General features: G+C 40.7%; 1 protein-coding gene across 2 annotated transcripts in view; it reads right to left on the bottom strand.

Annotated features, from left to right (window-relative positions):
- The window catches only part of LOC135644361 (vacuolar protein sorting-associated protein 51 homolog), a 29,699-nt gene that overhangs the window by 5,911 nt on the left and 6,141 nt on the right, over positions 1-17,647 (bottom strand). For both annotated transcript variants that reach the window (XM_065161866.1, XM_065161867.1), the window contains exons 7-15: positions 16,172-16,249; positions 15,162-15,341; positions 13,909-14,009; positions 13,704-13,771; positions 12,902-12,975; positions 5,118-5,184; positions 3,902-4,017; positions 1,491-1,757; positions 1,239-1,355 (exon numbers count right to left, since the gene is read on the bottom strand). In XM_065161866.1, coding sequence (XP_065017938.1) covers positions 1,239-1,355; positions 1,491-1,757; positions 3,902-4,017; positions 5,118-5,184; positions 12,902-12,975; positions 13,704-13,771; positions 13,909-14,009; positions 15,162-15,341; positions 16,172-16,249 — 1,068 coding nt within the window. The remainder of the gene's footprint in view (positions 1-1,238; positions 1,356-1,490; positions 1,758-3,901; positions 4,018-5,117; positions 5,185-12,901; positions 12,976-13,703; positions 13,772-13,908; positions 14,010-15,161; positions 15,342-16,171; positions 16,250-17,647) is intronic.

The raw sequence follows: 17,647 nt of genomic DNA, 5'->3' as shown, positions 1-17,647 counted from the left end.
TACTCATTTCTATGTTGAAACTTTAACACCAGTGAACTTCCAATACATATATACACACACACACACACACATACACACACAAAACTGAAGTTTAAATCATAATTAATGAGATGCAACTAATACATTCAAATGTTTAACCAACAGCTTTGGTTAGTCTAAGTTCACTGGGTTTTGGCAAAAAGCTATAAGTTAGGTCCCGATTAACCGTGAGCCATAATAGGTCTAAGTTAGATAAGCCAGAAAGGTACTGGCAAGTGCACTGTTGAGCCATGCCAAAACATGGCTAGACCATCTTTTGGCTTGTACTAGCAGGGACAGGGATGTTATGATCGGAATAACATGGTACTGTGCCATCCCTGAAAGGCATTGGCAAATCTGAGCCACAAGAAGATATTTCTTTTTCCATCTACAACCTGCTCTCTCTATGAGAATGCAATACTGAAGCAAATCCACTGTTTCTGCAGTCCATGGCCATTTTAGCTGCAGTATTTTGTCCTAGAACAGAGCAAAAGCACTAATCACATCTGTTATCCGTGCTTATTGTAGCATCATAAAGGTTCATGTACTTTTTTGCTGGTCTATGCACAATAAACTGCAGATCAGATAAAGAAAAAATGTATCATAAGAGGTACATAAGCATGGCAATGAGTTAAGCTACTACAAGGTATTACTATCAAGATCAGTATGCAGATGTTGTTGCATCACAAATTAAAGTATCAGTACTAAAATGCAGTAAAGGATAAAAACGACAGTGAGAAAGGCTTAATATGTTGAGTTCAATTAGTCAACCTATATCTTAATCTAGAAGAGATGATACCCCAAATTTTTTAACGTTAGCTATATCATAAAATAGAATGTATGATTTCCTTGATTATTCTAGTCAACAGAGTCTCCATAATGACAATCTGAACTCAAAAAAAATGGTCAATTTCAATCTAATTAAGTTAACTAATCTAGACAAAGTAACACTTTAAACTGTGACAACAACCTTACAGAGATCACATCTTGGTTCAGCAGAGCAATCAGCATGCATTACTTTTGCAATACATTAATAGGCTACATGGTCAATATATTGCAACTGAAGCAGCAATCAGAAAATACCTCCTTGTCTATGAATCGATACAGTTATGGTCTCAATTTTGTCAATGGCATAGATTTAACAAATTCATTATATGCTGCATGCTTAATTCAACATTCTCATTGGATAACCAGAGCAATAAATAGAGAGAAATTCTTACAAGAAGCAAGAACCTTTCACCAGCTGAACGGAATATTCTGCAGATCTCACCAGGTACAAAAGCTGGTCCATGTTCATAGCCACGGGCACCACCTCCAGAAAAGGAAGCAGCTATTTCCTAACAAGTATATTATAAAGAATCATAATATCACTTGACTGTTATAAAACTAGCCATAATTAAGACAACATACAGTAGAATTTTGTCATTCAAAGCATGTAGTACAGAAAATAAAAGATAAGGCATTAGCTCTACCTCCATAATTTTGGGTATTGCAATCTGCTCTATGAAGACAGAAAGTTGAGCCAGCACAAGAACAAGTCCTGTCTGCACTTTGTCCACTTGTATTGCATCTATTACACTTGAATCAGGATTTGCAATATAACCTCTTCCACAAAGCGCAAGAAACAGCTCATCGAGTTTCTGAAAGAATCCTTGGAAACCTTCTTGCACCCAATCAACTATTAGGTCTCTCAGCTTTGCTAGCAACTCCAAATTATCATCAAGAAGCTGACGGAATTCCTGCATTTAATGGGTTGCATAATTACATAATTACACCAATCACACCAGATAAATTTAACAAAAACTAAATTAAAATATGCTAATTTGTCATGGTACAAATAAGGAAGGGGACTAAACATCACATATCAAGGAGTCTTGAATAAGGTTAAACAAGGGTTGATACTCTCTCAAATGAGGAACATTTATGCGACAAAACTATATGGCCCACTGGATTTGGTCAAAAAATATACCATACATCAGACAACTCAAATTGTCAGTCCATATTTTTGGTGCCTGATGTCATATACGGGAACCCATAGTTGGTAATCCAACAAAAATTACTTCAATCCAGAGGAATTTTTTTTATGATATACATATGAAGAGCCCCAAGGGTTTTCTTTCCATCAATGAGAAAATCTTGTATTACCAACAAGAAAATAAAGTCCATAGAGATGTAGCTAATTTTTTTAAAATTGATCCTATTAAAGATGAAAAATATCCTATGTCAGTCAAGATCCAATCATATTGCATTATCTCCAAGAATATTAAATCAAATAACCCAAAGCAGCACTTTCTTCTGTCTTTGCATTTTTAGAGTTTGTACTTATCAGCAATTTTAAATATTTATTATGTTGTCCACATTGGGTGTACCTAAACACAGGAAATATAAAGTCATTGGCCTAGGTTCATACCAAGATCTAGAATATAAACTATAGGTCCTATAGGGTGAAATCTGAACAACACCCATTGGCCTAGGTTCATACCAAGATCTATAATATAAACTACATAAGTATCACTAATGATGGTGAAACAGCTTATAAGATAAAATAGATAACTTTTGCACTCAATGTTGCCTATACTTTGGCTTCTTAGTAAGGCTAAAGCCTACTGTACAATCCTTCATTCATGGCAGGCAGTTGAGCAAAATGACCTTCGAGTGATGAACAAAGCTACCTCAAGCAGACTTGAATACTTTATTAAGAAATGAAGAGAACAATAAAGTCATTTATAGAGGGAATCTGGTAAGACAATGTCAATAACATTGACCTTTTAATAATTGTAAAAATCTTGACCATTACGGATTGACAATAAATATATGCATCAAAAGATGAAATGATCTCTCAACACTAATACAAAGAGCACTTCATTGGTAAAAAGCATCAACACGAAGCTGATGATAACCAGCTGCGCAATCAGTTATATTTGTCAGTGAAGGTTCCACTTTTCCCGTCTTCACATTCAAACACCAATAGGCAGTGAGAAAAAGAAAAAGATGCAATGAAGACAGATATGGTGAAACATCAGAATACAAACATATGCAATCTAGAAACTTAGCTAGTATTATGCATCCTCTACATCTTTGATTTATACTTTTTAGTTTCATGCCATGTTCTCAGAGAAAAAAAATAATGGGTTCCTTTATTAGTTGGTATCACAAAAACATCATAGCATAGGCCAAGAAATAAAAGATCCATCATCACATGATCCCCTCTTATCTTTGTTCACAATTGCAACCGGTTTGCTTGTTGATTGACCACTTATCACTTCTTGCATATGCTACTCAAAGTCTAGACACCTTTTTTCTTAAATATAGACACCTTTCAGATGCCAACTCATGCATATAAGTTCTTGTAAATAGTATAGACATGTTAGTTCTTCATAAGCATTGGAATGCTACCAAAGAGAATTAATTTGTACTTCCTAAGACATGGAACCTTCCTCAGAATTTCACTGAGAGAGATGCACAAGAGGCCAATCATGTAAATAGCAGAATTTAACCATCACCATAATTCAAATAAGAGACATACTCCATAAAAAAGTATAATTTACAAAGAGAGGTAATCTATCATACATCAAAGAAATGACTCGTAATTTGTCTAAAACAATCAAGAATTACATTCCAGCAGAAGGTTAATAAGACAAGAACAAACAATTGATATTCAATTTACATCAATCTAATTTTTCAAAAACATGAATTGTCATATAAAGAAACAGTATAATCCTCATATGTACAATTTCATTCAGTGCACTGGTATGAGAATTAGTCAAATACTAATTCAACTCTGCATCTTTGTACCAAACAAAAGAGAAACTATTATTATGTAGTTCGCATCCTTAGATGAAGATAAAATTTAATAATCATCTCACTGAACTACAAGCCTTACCAATAAGAGATCCAAACTACCCTGTATCACAACCTTTTTGCTGCCTTCCAGTGCATTTTGCAATGAAGACTCTTCTGACCCTTTCTTTGGCATAGGTTGGCTTTTGGTAAGTGCTTCTGCCAAATTAAGAAAAGAAGTGTTTTCCTATAAGTAAAATAACTAATTTCTTCACTAATATTCACAACACATTCAAATCCAGATGATTGTTGTGAAATTATTTCCTCCATCAAGGATATAAGCGCTGAAAATGAATGACTTCATTATATACTGTTTATACAACTGAACAAGGAGAGAATAAGGTTGCACTGTGTCTATAATGGTAGAAATATTAAAGCAAAAAATAAAATCAAATGTCTCCAAAAGTACATATGAATTATAATGAAATAACCCCACTATCTTAGAGTTAAATCATAGACATGATACCAGAATAGAGAAAACTGTGGATCTACAACCATATGCTAGCAGGAAAGAAATTCTCATCTCATATTAACACAAAATCCTCTCTTTCAGATGTAACTTGCTTTCTTTCCACATGACCTTCTTATGTTTGACTTCATCTACATCATTTTGGCCACATATTTTAGGCCATATAACCTGTAAATTGACAACCTATAAATCTAATTCTGAAGAACATTGATATTTGTATATCCACATTCAGATCTACAGAGAAATCTATGCATTGGCTTTATTACTGCTAGATAAACACTTATAATAGACAGAATAACAAACTTACTAGTCGCTTCCAGACTTGGCTCTTGAGTTAAATCTACAGCAATTGGCATATTTATTTATTTGTGACAGTTAAAAGTTAATAAGACTTGCAGTTAATTATCAAGGAAACTCTTACCACTTTATACTTGATATATTAAGTTCTTGTAATAAACAGTTGATACGTGAAAGTTGATAAGAAATGCAGTCAAGAGACTATTAGGCAATCTATTATCAATTCACATATTCCATTGTTTCATGACTTCGATTTCCCCCACAGTGGCTGGAGTCATATTTCTTAATTCTGAATCTGGAAGTCTAAATATTTCTTCCAGACTTGACATCAGAAGTGCTCCTTATTCCCATTGCATATATATGTTTGTACCACCTACTAAGTGCAAAGGTGAGCAAGTAATATTTCCTCAAGTTGAAAGTTTCTGACAATGTCATGTCAACAAAGATGCTTTCACAAATTACAAAGGATCACCATTAGCAGCAAGAGTATCACCTGAAACTTCAAGAAGAAGATGGGAGAAGGAAGTCGAGATAAATTGTCTGATGATACTCCTAGCAGCCTAAAATAAAGTTGAATAAGACCCATAAGCAGAGGAACATCACAAACTAAACTATCATGAAGAAGAAAAACATTTCAAGGTAACCTACAATGTATCCAAGGATGTGAATCATGCAGAGGAACATCACAAACTAAACTCTCATGAAGAACAAAAACATTTCAACATAATCTACAATGTATCTGAGGATATTAATCATGCTTTAAAAAATAATTTTGATAAATAAACCATAAGGCTTTGATTTGAAAACTCTCACAGCAAATACTAGAGGCAACCAAATTTCATGCCACCAGAGCTAAGGAGTGATCTAAGCATTACAAGAGAAACTTCTTGAGTTCCTTTTGGTGTTCCTTCCTCTGTCCCACAATATAGAGAAATATTAAAGTCATTGTTATAGCCCACCCATGTCTTTTGGCTCTCTATCAGACATACATCATGTGCTATACTGGAATGAAACACGCTGTGGAAGGGCAGGTACACTGGAAGCAACTGATCAACTAACCTAAGATGATCTGAGCTCACATCATGTGCATGATCTGAGCTTATTTTAAAAGACCTCTGGAAGGGCAGATACACTGGAAACAACTGATCAACTAACCTAAGATGCATGTCTCAAATGAGAACCAGTTTTGAACTCACTGGTACTATACGATGCAAGTACAGTTATTTTACCCAAGTTTTTCTTTTTTTTTCTCCATTTTATCTATTCTTATAAAGTTTATATGTATAATTTTACATTTTCTTTTAATTATTTCTTTACATTTTTTCTGCTGTTGCCACAAAAGGCGGTGCCATGTTGTCACGAACGGTCGTCGCGCACCCGCAACAACTTCGTTCAACGAACCGTTCGTCGCTCACACCCGCATGTACAGCTGCTTGACAGCATGTTTTCCCATGGTTTTGGGTCATTTTGCTTGTAAATATGTAAGTTCGAACAAGCTACAGCGTTGCAAAGCGATCGCTCACCGAACCGAGCAAAACAGCCCCAAAACAGCCCAAAACGGCTCCGTTTTCGCGTGTCGCGGGAGGTGAGCGGAGTGCTGCCTCCGCTCACCAAAATGTCAGCCATCTCAGCACCCAGGAACCCCCCGGGTGGCACATGGCTGGATGGGGCTTCGGTTATATACCGGGCGTTGAACACTCTTTCGCAAGTTCGCACGTGACCTTTACGGGAACTTGGTGTTGCGTCCGGGACCAGGTGAGCGGCTGTTTGTGGGCTTGCAGCTGTTCGTTCATCCTTGAAAGCCTTGCTTTTCCCCCTCTCCCTCTTTTCTCTTGTGCACACAAGGTGTTCGACGAATTGCTTGTAAAGCTTTCCTTTTCGCGAGACTTCGGGACTTGTCCGTTGCTCGTTCTTTCGATCTAACTCTCTTTCTCTTTTACAGGTCCTTCGGGACCTGCGAGAGGTTACAAAGTGGGCTGATCCTTGCGGAGCAAGATCGCAAGGGCGAAGCGCGACTTAGGCAACGCAAGCTAAGTTCGCGTCTTTGCCGCAAGAGTGACTCGCGACTTAGGCAACGCAAGCTAAGTTCGCGTCTTTGGCCGCAAGGGTGCCGCACGCCTTAGGCAATTCCAGCTAAGGTCGTGACATTGTGGTATCAGAGCGGGCAAGCTCTTCGATCGAACAGCGAACGAACTTCGCAACTTCGCCATGGCAAAGCATCATGGCGAATCAAGCAAGACGGGGCAAGCCGGACCCTTGCCCCAAGCAGCTGCAGGTGGGCTGCATGTGCACACTCGCTCTCATGCTGTTGGAGCCGCTCACGAGGATCGCGGCAGCGAACAGGATGAGCGAGAAGTTGGCAACTCTCCGCGAGCGGAGGAAGCGCAATCTGGTGCGCTAACTGGGAAAAAGAGTCATAAGGAGAGACTCACGACGGCGGAAACCCGCCTGGATGTTCTGGAAGCGAGCATGGAGGAACTCTACCATGGCCAACAAAGACTTGTTGGGGTAGAGAGCTCGCAAGAGGAAGCGGAGTCCAGGATCGACAAGGTCGAGGCCCTAGTCGACCGACTGTCTGATGACACCAAGGACTCCGTGCTGCACTTACAAGATGTTGTGGCGGAACTCACGGCAAAGGTGGCTATGCTCACAAGAACGCTAAATGCAGGAGGAGGCAACACCCATGTTGCACCGCCACAAAACTTGAGGGCACCTGAGCCCCATGGATACGGAGGGGCCAGAGATGCCAAGGAGCTCGAGAACTTTCTGTTCGACATGGAGCAATACTTCCGAGCTACGAGGCCCGATTCTGAAGATACCAAAGTTTCTATAGCAACAATGTATCTGAATGGAGATGTGAAACTTTGGTGGCGAACTCGTTGGGAGGAGATCCAACAAGGTCGGTGTCGAGTCGACATATGGGAAGACTTGAAGCGGGAGTTGAGAACTCAGTTCCTACCGGAGAACACAGAGTTCGTCGCAAGAAGGAAGTTGAGACAACTCCGCCAAAGTACCACCATCCGAGACTATGTAAAGCAGTTTTCTGCACTGATGCTGGACATACAGGACATGTCCGAGAAGGACAAGTTGTTCAGCTTCCTTGATGGTTTAAAACCATGGGCTCAGCAGGAGCTGAATCGAAGGAATGTTACCGACGTGGTCGGGGCAATTGCAGCTGCAGAAAGGCTCACCGACTTCGTTTCCTCTGAAGACCCAGCGAGAAGGAAACAATCTTCAAGCAATCGCCCTCCAAAACATTCTCGAGGGAAGGAGCTCGGGGGCGAACAGAAGAAGAAGAGCTCCCACAAAGGGCCGAACCCAAAAGGCAAGGCCTCAAAACCTGGAGGATGCTTCTTGTGCGGAGGACCGCACATGGTAAGGGAGTGCCCACAGAAGCAGGCACTCAACGCTTTGACAGCTTCCATCCACCCTCCCCGATCGGACAAGGGCAAAGCTGTTGCCCTTAGCTCAAGCAGTTCTGAATCCGGCAGCGACGATGAAGAGTCGCAAGGACCCCGAATGGGAGCAATGCGTTTGTTGAACGCTATGCGGGGTCAAGTGGGGGAGAACATGAAGACGAAGGCACAAAAAGCAGGAAGTAGTGAACTGATGTATGTGGACATCAAGCTGAATGGCCAAACGACCCGTGCAATGGTGGACACGGGCGCTACCCACAACTTCATAGCCGATCGTGAAGCACAGCGACTTGGGTTGACATTGGAGAAGAGCCCAAGCCGAATGAAAGCAGTGAACTCGGAGGCCAGGCGAATCTCCGGATTGGCGAAGGGAGTTCCCATCAGAATCGGGACTTGGAGCGGAACCACCAACATGATGGTCGTGCCACTGGACGACTTCCAAGTGATTCTTGGAATGGAGTTTATGCACGCGGCGAAGTTGGTGCCGATGCCGTTCTTGAATTCCCTATGTATGATGGGAGGCGATGACCCCTGCGTGGTTCCCGTCTCTCGGAGAGGAACCAAGGAGCCCTAACATATCTCGGCATTACAATTGAAGAAAGGGGTGCGAAAGGGCGAATTGACATTCGTGGCTGCTATGAAGCTAGAGCCACTCAACGAAGAAGCCATTCAAGAACCTGCTGTGGTGGCGAACGTCCTGAAGGAGTTCAAAGACGTTATGCCACCCGAGTTGCCGAAGACTCTTCCACCACGCAGAGGCGTGGATCACAGTATCGAGCTGGAGCCAGGAGTGAAGCCTCCAGCGAGACCACCCTACCGCATGCCCCCGCCAGAGTTGGCAGAACTCAGGAAGCAGTTAGGTGAACTGCTAAGCGGTGGTCTCATCCGCAGCTCAAAAGCACCTTTCGGAGCTCCAGTTCTCTTTCAGAAGAAACAAGATGGGAGCCTCCGATTATGCGTCGACTACCGAGCCCTCAACAAAGTAACAGTGAAGAACAAGTATCCCATCCCGATCATTGCGGACTTGTTCGATCAATTGGGCAAGGCGAAGTATTTCTCAAAACTCAACCTCCGGTCGGGGTATTGGCAGGTGCGCATTGCTGAAGGCGACGAAGCAAAGACTACTTGTGTGACCAGATATGGAGCGTTTGAGTTCTTGGTGATGCCTTTCGGCTTAACCAACGCTCCGGCCACATTCTGTACTCTCATGAACCAGCTATTCAAGGAGTATTTGGATAAGTTCGTGGTCGTCTACTTGGACGATATCGTCGTCTACAGCCAAACGCTCGAGGAGCACGTCAAGCACCTTCGGACGATTTTCAAGGTTCTCAGGGAGAACACGTTGTTCGTAAAAAGGGAGAAATGCTACTTTGCTCAGACTGAGATCCTATTCTTGGGGCATCGAATCGGTGATGGCTCCATTCGGATGGATAAGTCGAAGGTGCAAGCAGTTGCGGAATGGCGAACTCCAAAGAAGGTGCCAGAGTTGAGATCCTTCCTTGGTTTCGTCAACTACTATCGATGCTTCATCGCGGGATATTCGAAGCGGGCAACCCCACTGACGGAGTTGCTAAAGAAGGAGCAGCCTTGGAAGTGGTCTGACAGATGTGAGATAGCATTCCAAGATCTGAAGGCTGCTGTTCTGGAAGAACCAGTGCTCAAATTGCCAAACTATGGAGAGCCCTTTGAAGTCCATACAAATGCTTCGGACTTTGCTATTGGTGGAGTACTCATGCAAGAAGGTCATCCGGTGGCCTACGAGAGCCGCAAACTCAACGAGACCGAGAGGCGGTACCCAGTGCATGAGAAGGAGATGACAGCGGTGATCCACTGCCTACGAGTTTGGCGACACTACCTCCTCGGGTCGCGATTTGTGCTGAGGACAGACAACATCGCCCTGAGTTATTTCCAAACTCAGAAGAAGCTCTCCCCAAAGCAAGCACGGTGGCAGGACTTCCTGGCTGAATTTGATATGGCAATGGAATATAAGCCCGGGAAGGCGAATGTCGTGGCCGATGCGCTGAGTCGGAAGGTGGAGTGCGTGAATGCTGCACAACTGGAGGGCAGAGGCCAAACAAGTCAGTTACACTCCAACTTCCTTTCCCGAATCAGAGATGGACTGTATAGTGATCCCCAGGCAGTTATCCTGATGCAGCTCATCAAAGAAGGCAAGGCACGACGATTTTGGGTCCAGGAGGGACTTGTTTACACAAAAGGGAATAGGGTTTATGTTCCCCGAGTGGACAATTTAAGGCGTGAACTCTTAAAAGAGTGTCACGATTCCCTTTGGGCTGGACATCCCGGCATTCACAAAACGTTGGCTCTCGTGGAGAGGGCCTTCTACTGGCCAAAGATGGGGATTGATGTGGAGGAGTATGTTCGAACATGCCTTACTTGCCAACAAGACAAGGTGGAGCAACGGAAGCCGGTGGGACTTTTGGAGCCGTTGCCCGTACCAGAAAGGCCTTGGGAGAGCATTTCCTTAGACTTCATATCAAGCTTGCCACCTGTAGGGGGACTTGGATCGATACTTGTGGTGGTCGATCGGTTTTCAAAGTATGCAACTTTCATTGCTGCTCCCCTACACTGTTCAGCTGAAGAGGCGGCCAGACTGATGATGAAGGGTGTAGTGAAGTATTGGGGAGTCCCACACAATATCGTTAGTGATCGAGACGCTCGGTTCCTGGGACGTTTCTGGACCGAGCTATTCAAATTGTTGGGGTCAAAGTTATACTTCTCTACAAGCCTCCACCCCCAGACGGATGGTCAGACTGAAAGAATAAATTCGCTCTTAGAGCAGTATCTCCGGCACTACGTGAGTGCCAATCAACGAGATTGGGTGAAGCTGTTGGACATCGCCCAATTCTCCTACAACTTGCAGCGGAGCTCTGCATCCAACAAGAGCCCCTTCGAAATTATCACAGGACAACAACCGTCGACTCCGCACACTATGGCAATTGGGTATACTGGGAGTAGTCCATCAGCCTACCATTTCGCAAAGGAGTGGCATCGAAATGCCGATATTGCGCGGGCTTACTTGGAGAAGGCGGCAAAACGGATGAAGAAGTGGGCAGACTTGGGAAGGCGACCACAGGAGTTCAAAGTTGGCGATTTGGTGTTGGTAAAGCTCCAACCAGCATCACTCCAATTCTTCAGGAAAAGAGTCCACAAAGGATTGGTGCGTAAGTATGAAGGGCCCTTCCCAATTATCAGCAGGGTAGGCAATGTTTCTTACAAGTTGCAGCTGCCGGCGTGGTTCAAAATTCACAACGTTCTTCACGCCAGCAACCTGAAGGCCTACCATTCAGATCCGCAAGATGCTTCTCGAAGTATTCCAACTCGGCTACCTCCCATCACAGCCTCCTACGAGAAGCGAGTGGAAACCATTCTGGCGGATCGCAAGATAAAGCTACCCAACGGAGCGGAGCAAACAGAGTACTTGGTGAAGTGGCGAAAGCTTCCCCGAACTGAAGCCAGTTGGGAGCCTGAAGACGCCCTGCGACATGAAGAAGACGTCATCAACAACTACCAACAAGCGTCGACGAGGGCGTCGACAGTTTAAGTGGGGGAGAATGTCACGAACGGTCATCGCGCACCCGCAACAACTTCGTTCAACGAACCGTTCGTCGCTCACACCCGCATGTACAGCTGCTTGACAGCATGTTTTCCCATGGTTTTGGGTCATTTTGCTTGTAAATATGTAAGTTCGAACAAGCTACAGCGTTGCAAAGCGATCGCTCACCGAACCGAGCAAAACAGCCCCAAAACAGCCCAAAACGGCTCCGTTTTCGCGTGCCGCGGGAGGTGAGCGGAGTGCTGCCTCCGCTCACCAAAATGTCAGCCATCTCAGCACCCAGGAACCCCCCGGGTGGCACATGGCTGGATGGGGCTTCGGTTATATACCGGGCGTTGAACACTCTTTCGCAAGTTCGCACGTGACCTTTACGGGAACTTGGTGTTGCGTCCGGGACCCGGTGAGCGGCTGTTTGTGGGCTTGCAGCTGTTCGTTCATCCTTGAAAGCCTTGCTTTTCCCCCTCTCCCTCTTTTCTCTTGTGCACACAAGGTGTTCGACGAATTGCTTGTAAAGCTTTCCTTTTCGCGAGACTTCGGGACTTGTCCGTTGCTCGTTCTTTCGATCTAACTCTCTTTCTCTTTTACAGGTCCTTCGGGACCTGCGAGAGGTTACAAAGTGGGCTGATCCTTGCGGAGCAAGATCGCAAGGGCGAAGCGCGACTTAGGCAACGCAAGCTAAGTTCGCGTCTTTGCCGCAAGAGTGACTCGCGACTTAGGCAACGCAAGCTAAGTTCGCGTCTTTGGCCGCAAGGGTGCCGCACGCCTTAGGCAATTCCAGCTAAGGTCGTGACAATGTGGCACAAGCTTAAATACAGCATGTTTTGTTCAATATGGCACAGTTTAAACACAGCGTGTTTCATTCCAGTTCCACAAGAACTTCAAACCTTGGTATATGGTTTATAATTATTAATCTAAGTCCTATTATCCTCAACAAAAATAGATAACAATGCACAGTGATGCTCCTAAATGATGATAAATTCAAATGTTCAGACTCGAGATAATTAGTCTCTTAAAATATACCAAACTGAATTGGTTTCAACAAATTCGTCTAGTTCATCTACTGTTCTTAGTGCATGACGGATTAAACTTTTTCAACTTGAAGTTTTATGAACTTTTATAAACAAACAGAAATGTATGCAAGATCAACTTATGTACTGAAATGACGAAAAAAATATAGTACATTTCCTGTTTCTGTGAGCAGAAGCACAATTCTTTGAAAATGTTTTAAGGCACAACATAGTAGTGATCAATATTCATGTCAAAATTATTAAAGAGTAAAAGAAAAACCTCTAAAGAAAAAGCAGGAAGAGCAGCCTCAGCCAATACTTCATCCATCAGTGTCACATCTTCCCAAATAACTCCTGCATTATGTCAATGGAATATTAAGTAGGAAATATATAACTCTTACAAGCTGCAAAATTGTTTGTCCCATTATAGAACAATCTACAAAAGACAAAGTATGAACAGCTTTAGAAATGAAAATTTATCTATTTTACATGGTGGATGTTCCATTAGGAATCGGCATGTTATTGGTCACAAGCCATTATAGAAACCTAAGAGTTAAGATATTTGCCACTGACTACAACTGTTGAATTGGTAAATATTACAAAATGCTTGGCATCAAAAGACACTGAAGCAATTAATTTGTGGCACAAATAGGTAATGATAGTTCAAGCAACTCAGATTGGTTGTGTGTGATGTAGGTTATAGTTCACCAATATGAGAAGGCATCTTAAATGTCCAGAAGATTGCAACCAAAAAAGACCTCGATGGGTTGTATCATACAGACTTAAGTAGAAACATTATCAGATATGATGTCCATGGACACAAATAAATTGTAAATCAAAGTCCTGATAGTGGATGAGATAATATTATTGTGTTAGACCTATATGTCTCGCCAAAAGAAATTTAAATATATATAGGTTAACATCAGGATGCACACATGTAGATGCTTACCAAGTGAAGAGTGTTACTGAAATTTAGAAAAGATATGCAGCTGCATTTTAAAAGTAAATTAACAACAAAATTCAGAGAACATCAGAGTAATGGTGATCCACATACAGCATAAATTCATAGCTAAAGTCCTTACGTATCATTTTCAGTATATCTGCAGATGTCATCCTTTCTTTTACTCGTCGTTCAATAATTCCATAACGCCTTCCAAGTACAACAGTGAATAAGTCATAAGTACAAATGACTTCAAAAGCTTCTCAAAATTATTTAGGCTGAGAAACAAAATACAAATACATTTAAAAATAAGACTCAACTTATCAATCACAGAACTAAAAACTTACTTGGTAAACAACTCCTGTATAAGTTCAATGAGTCGTCTTTCCGAATCAGGAAATATAATAAGATAGGCACGGATAATCTTGGAGACCTCACCAACAGAAACCTAGGTAAAGAAGGTTGTATAAAAGATCAAAGATTGTTATCACCTGAACCCAACTGATAACAAACAAGAAAAAACTAATAACTTGAATGACAAGGGAATCACCATACTTCAACAAGGATAACAAGAAAATCTAGTGGTCATATGTGGAAAATGGAGCTACAAGCAAACACAATAAGTTCTTTGCACAAAGAAGGCAACCCACTTAAAAAACTAGAGCAGCCTTCTATTCACTACAAGTCACTAAAATTTTGTACATGATCCCTCTAAAGCAAAAATAATTGTGAACAAACCTTCCAGCTTTGTGGAAACCTTCATTTTACTTTGGTTGAGGTAATTAATTCAAAAACTGAAAAAACCCTAACATGTACCAAACTCAACTGGTTCAGATAACTAAATAACTAGTAAAATGAGATAATTCAACAACATCGCCTTTATTATCATAACCCATTGGAACTAACTGTTAATGCCAAAAGCATATTAATTAAAATTTTCATTAATCACAAAAAAGTAAAGAAGAGTTATGAAGATTTTAGTAACCTCCATCAGATCAACAAATGAGAAAATACAAGCTCACAAACACTTGTGGACACCTATGTTTATGTCACATTTTTAAGTTCAAAATCAAGAACTCACTGAATTCATGTTGTATAAATATGTATTAAACATAGCTCAAAACTGATGGTCTCTAAAACTCAATTTCTGCAGCCCTGAGATCATATAATTTAGTATAACTAAGTAATTAACCAAAGCCAAAAAAACTGGGAATCCACAGCACTGCATATTTCTAGTTTTTTTGGAAGATCTGATCTACGCTTTCTTGACAATGATGAATCATTCATCTTTATTAACATTTTTCTAGGAGAATCTTAAATTATATAATTCTTAGCCAATGTTTCTAATGAATAGGTAACCTTCGACAATATATCACATCCCAAATGTAAAGGGAAAGATCTTCCAAAATACAATCCTAGATGGGGAATTCCAGGAAGGCACGAGCACTAGATCTGTATAACAACTGCACTAGTTACTCTGAAAGAAACATAGATGTGCTGCTGCATAATACCAATTCAAGGAACCAATACCAGTTCTATGAAACAAAAATTAAAGAACAAGACAAATTTCAATAGAAGAAGAATAACAGATGGAAGCTACCATGTGTGTGCCTGTTGGTGTTTTTAAAGAAAGTATTGTGTCTGATAATTTTCCTATATCAGATGGTTCACTAGTCTCCAAGGTGTCCAATGCTGAAGCCCCTGTCTCCTTATGTTCATCCTGAAGTGTCATGAGATAGTCCTCTAATTTCTCAAGTAGCTTTGTCTTTAAGCTATCCACCTGGCAAGATGTAACAAAATTGTTGGCAATCAAAATTGGATTCAGATAATCTACTGCACTTTTAAGATGATAATTATGCATTATTTATGCTAAGATGATATCAACCACAGGTCCAGGTAAACATAGAATAAACATTGTTCTGAGGATAAAGAATCTAATGCATGTGAACACATTGTGCTAAGGTTTGGTAAATTTGTCATGTTACACAAATCTGACCATTATTCATAACATTTTCTTTTTATATCACTCTTTCCTATAAAATTAGTTTTGTTGCCAGGGGTTGGCATGCCCGACACCAATCAGCATGGCACATGTTGTGACATGAGCATCATGCCATGCTCATATCAGTACCCTATCGGAAAGGTACATCATGACCCACACATGAACACAGTCATAAAAAGCTTTGTACATGGAATGCCAATCCTTAGCCACAACATATCTAATAGCTGGTAGAATGACATTAAAATAATGAGAAACAATAATAAACAGATTAGCTGCTATATTATCAGGATGTTGTTATCCTAAGAAAATAGAGTGCTCAATTAGCCAATTTATAACAGTATACAGCATATAATCAACTAATACATAAAGCATTAAGTGCATCTTATTCTGTGACGTGTGACCAACCCAGGTTCCTCGATGAAAATGTAAAAGGAAAAAAACCACAAGTGCTGTGATCCACTCAAGACCAACTCCTATGGGGACATGAGTAATCATAGATACAATGAACAGATCAATCATGAATGAAAACCAAAAGGCAATAGCATAACTGGAGAAAAAGGAAAGAAATAACACTTGAAGACAGGTAAGAAAAAGGGAGAAATACCAACAGGGAAGTTCAGCTGCTTTAGAAGCACAACAGCTTCAGCTCTTGCTTCAATAGGCTCAGAATCCGAGTATATTTTTGCCTGAAATTACTTGTCTTCAGAATTCACGAATCCAAAAATATCTTATGAAAATTGCAACACATTTTTTATGAAGATCAAAGACTGTTAGCATGCATCACTATGACTCCATGTCTTGCAAATCAAAACATTGAATCCAGAGATACTGACAAAAAAGATAATTCTAAAACGAGTCAAAAGCTACACAAGAGTCAGGAGGCAAAGAAGAGGTTGAATTAAAAAAAATGAGATTGCTTGATAACAAGTAATCTAAGCAATTGATGAAGGGCATTCCCTCAAAAGCAAGTAATAAATGATACATGTGCAAATTTTGTAGGTAAAATTCCAAAACTTCTAAACTTCAATTTCCTATACACAGATTGAAAAACCTTATAGACTAGTTGTCTAATTATCTAGGTAGGTACCATGTGAAAAAAAATATCTCCAGTTAAATTGATGCAGTGGTTCAAAAGACAGAATGGTTTTTTATTAGCTTAAGGTTTCCAATATGAAGCCACTAACATCCTTCACTGGAAGATCTTTTGTTTAATATACTGACACTTGCGAGAAAAGCAAAGACCAAGTATGCCCAAGCACAGGGAAGACAGACCTTATACTTTAAAAGAAGAGTTGCACAGAAATCATCATTGCCATTCTAAACACAGAATTGCACATAGACCCAGAAAAATTCATGTGCCTCAGAAATTAAAATGTCAATACTTATAAACAATGCAAGTTCCTATGACGTTAAAGCTTGCTCAGGCTTTTTTCATCCTTTATAAGGGCAATACATAAGCAGTCAAGAAGCTATGGATGCTAAACATGAACCAAATTAAACAGATAGCTTCTACTAGCAGCATAACCATTCCAATGTATTAAGTTCATAGCCTCAGATGATAAACTTGCATTAGCATCAAAAATGCTTATTTAGAGACCTTTAGAGGAAAGAGCAAAAATACTTGCTCTCACGGAAAACTTTTTAACCTATCTTTAACTCTAATTCCCAAAACAACTATTGCATGTAGCTTGAAAAAAAATCACAATTTTTTTATCCAATTCAAGTTTTTTCTACTTTGTAATACTTTATTCATGCTGACAGATAACATTTGACAACCAGCAGATTTTAAAGTGATTTTCTGTAGTTTTTCAGAGTATACTCCACCTCACTCCTCCAAAATGCAAGGAACTATAGGTTGTTAATGTTTTCCCTATAGGTTGTTAATGTTTTCCATAGCAATATTTATGCTGTCTATAAACTTTGAATACTGATTATAAAGGAAGAGAATATTTTGAAATTTAAAAGCTCGACAAACGTTTTGTGGAAAAAATTTCATCCACCAAATAGGGCGGAATCTGATGAAAAACAAAAAACAAGATTAGTCTTTAACATCATCCGTTCAATCAGTAAACATACAACAATCA

This window comes from Musa acuminata, chromosome BXJ3-8, assembly GCF_036884655.1.
Source record: "Musa acuminata AAA Group cultivar baxijiao chromosome BXJ3-8, Cavendish_Baxijiao_AAA, whole genome shotgun sequence".
In the NCBI taxonomy this organism is placed as follows: Eukaryota; Viridiplantae; Streptophyta; class Magnoliopsida; order Zingiberales; family Musaceae; genus Musa; species Musa acuminata.
This window is presented reverse-complemented; position numbering and strand designations above follow the sequence as displayed.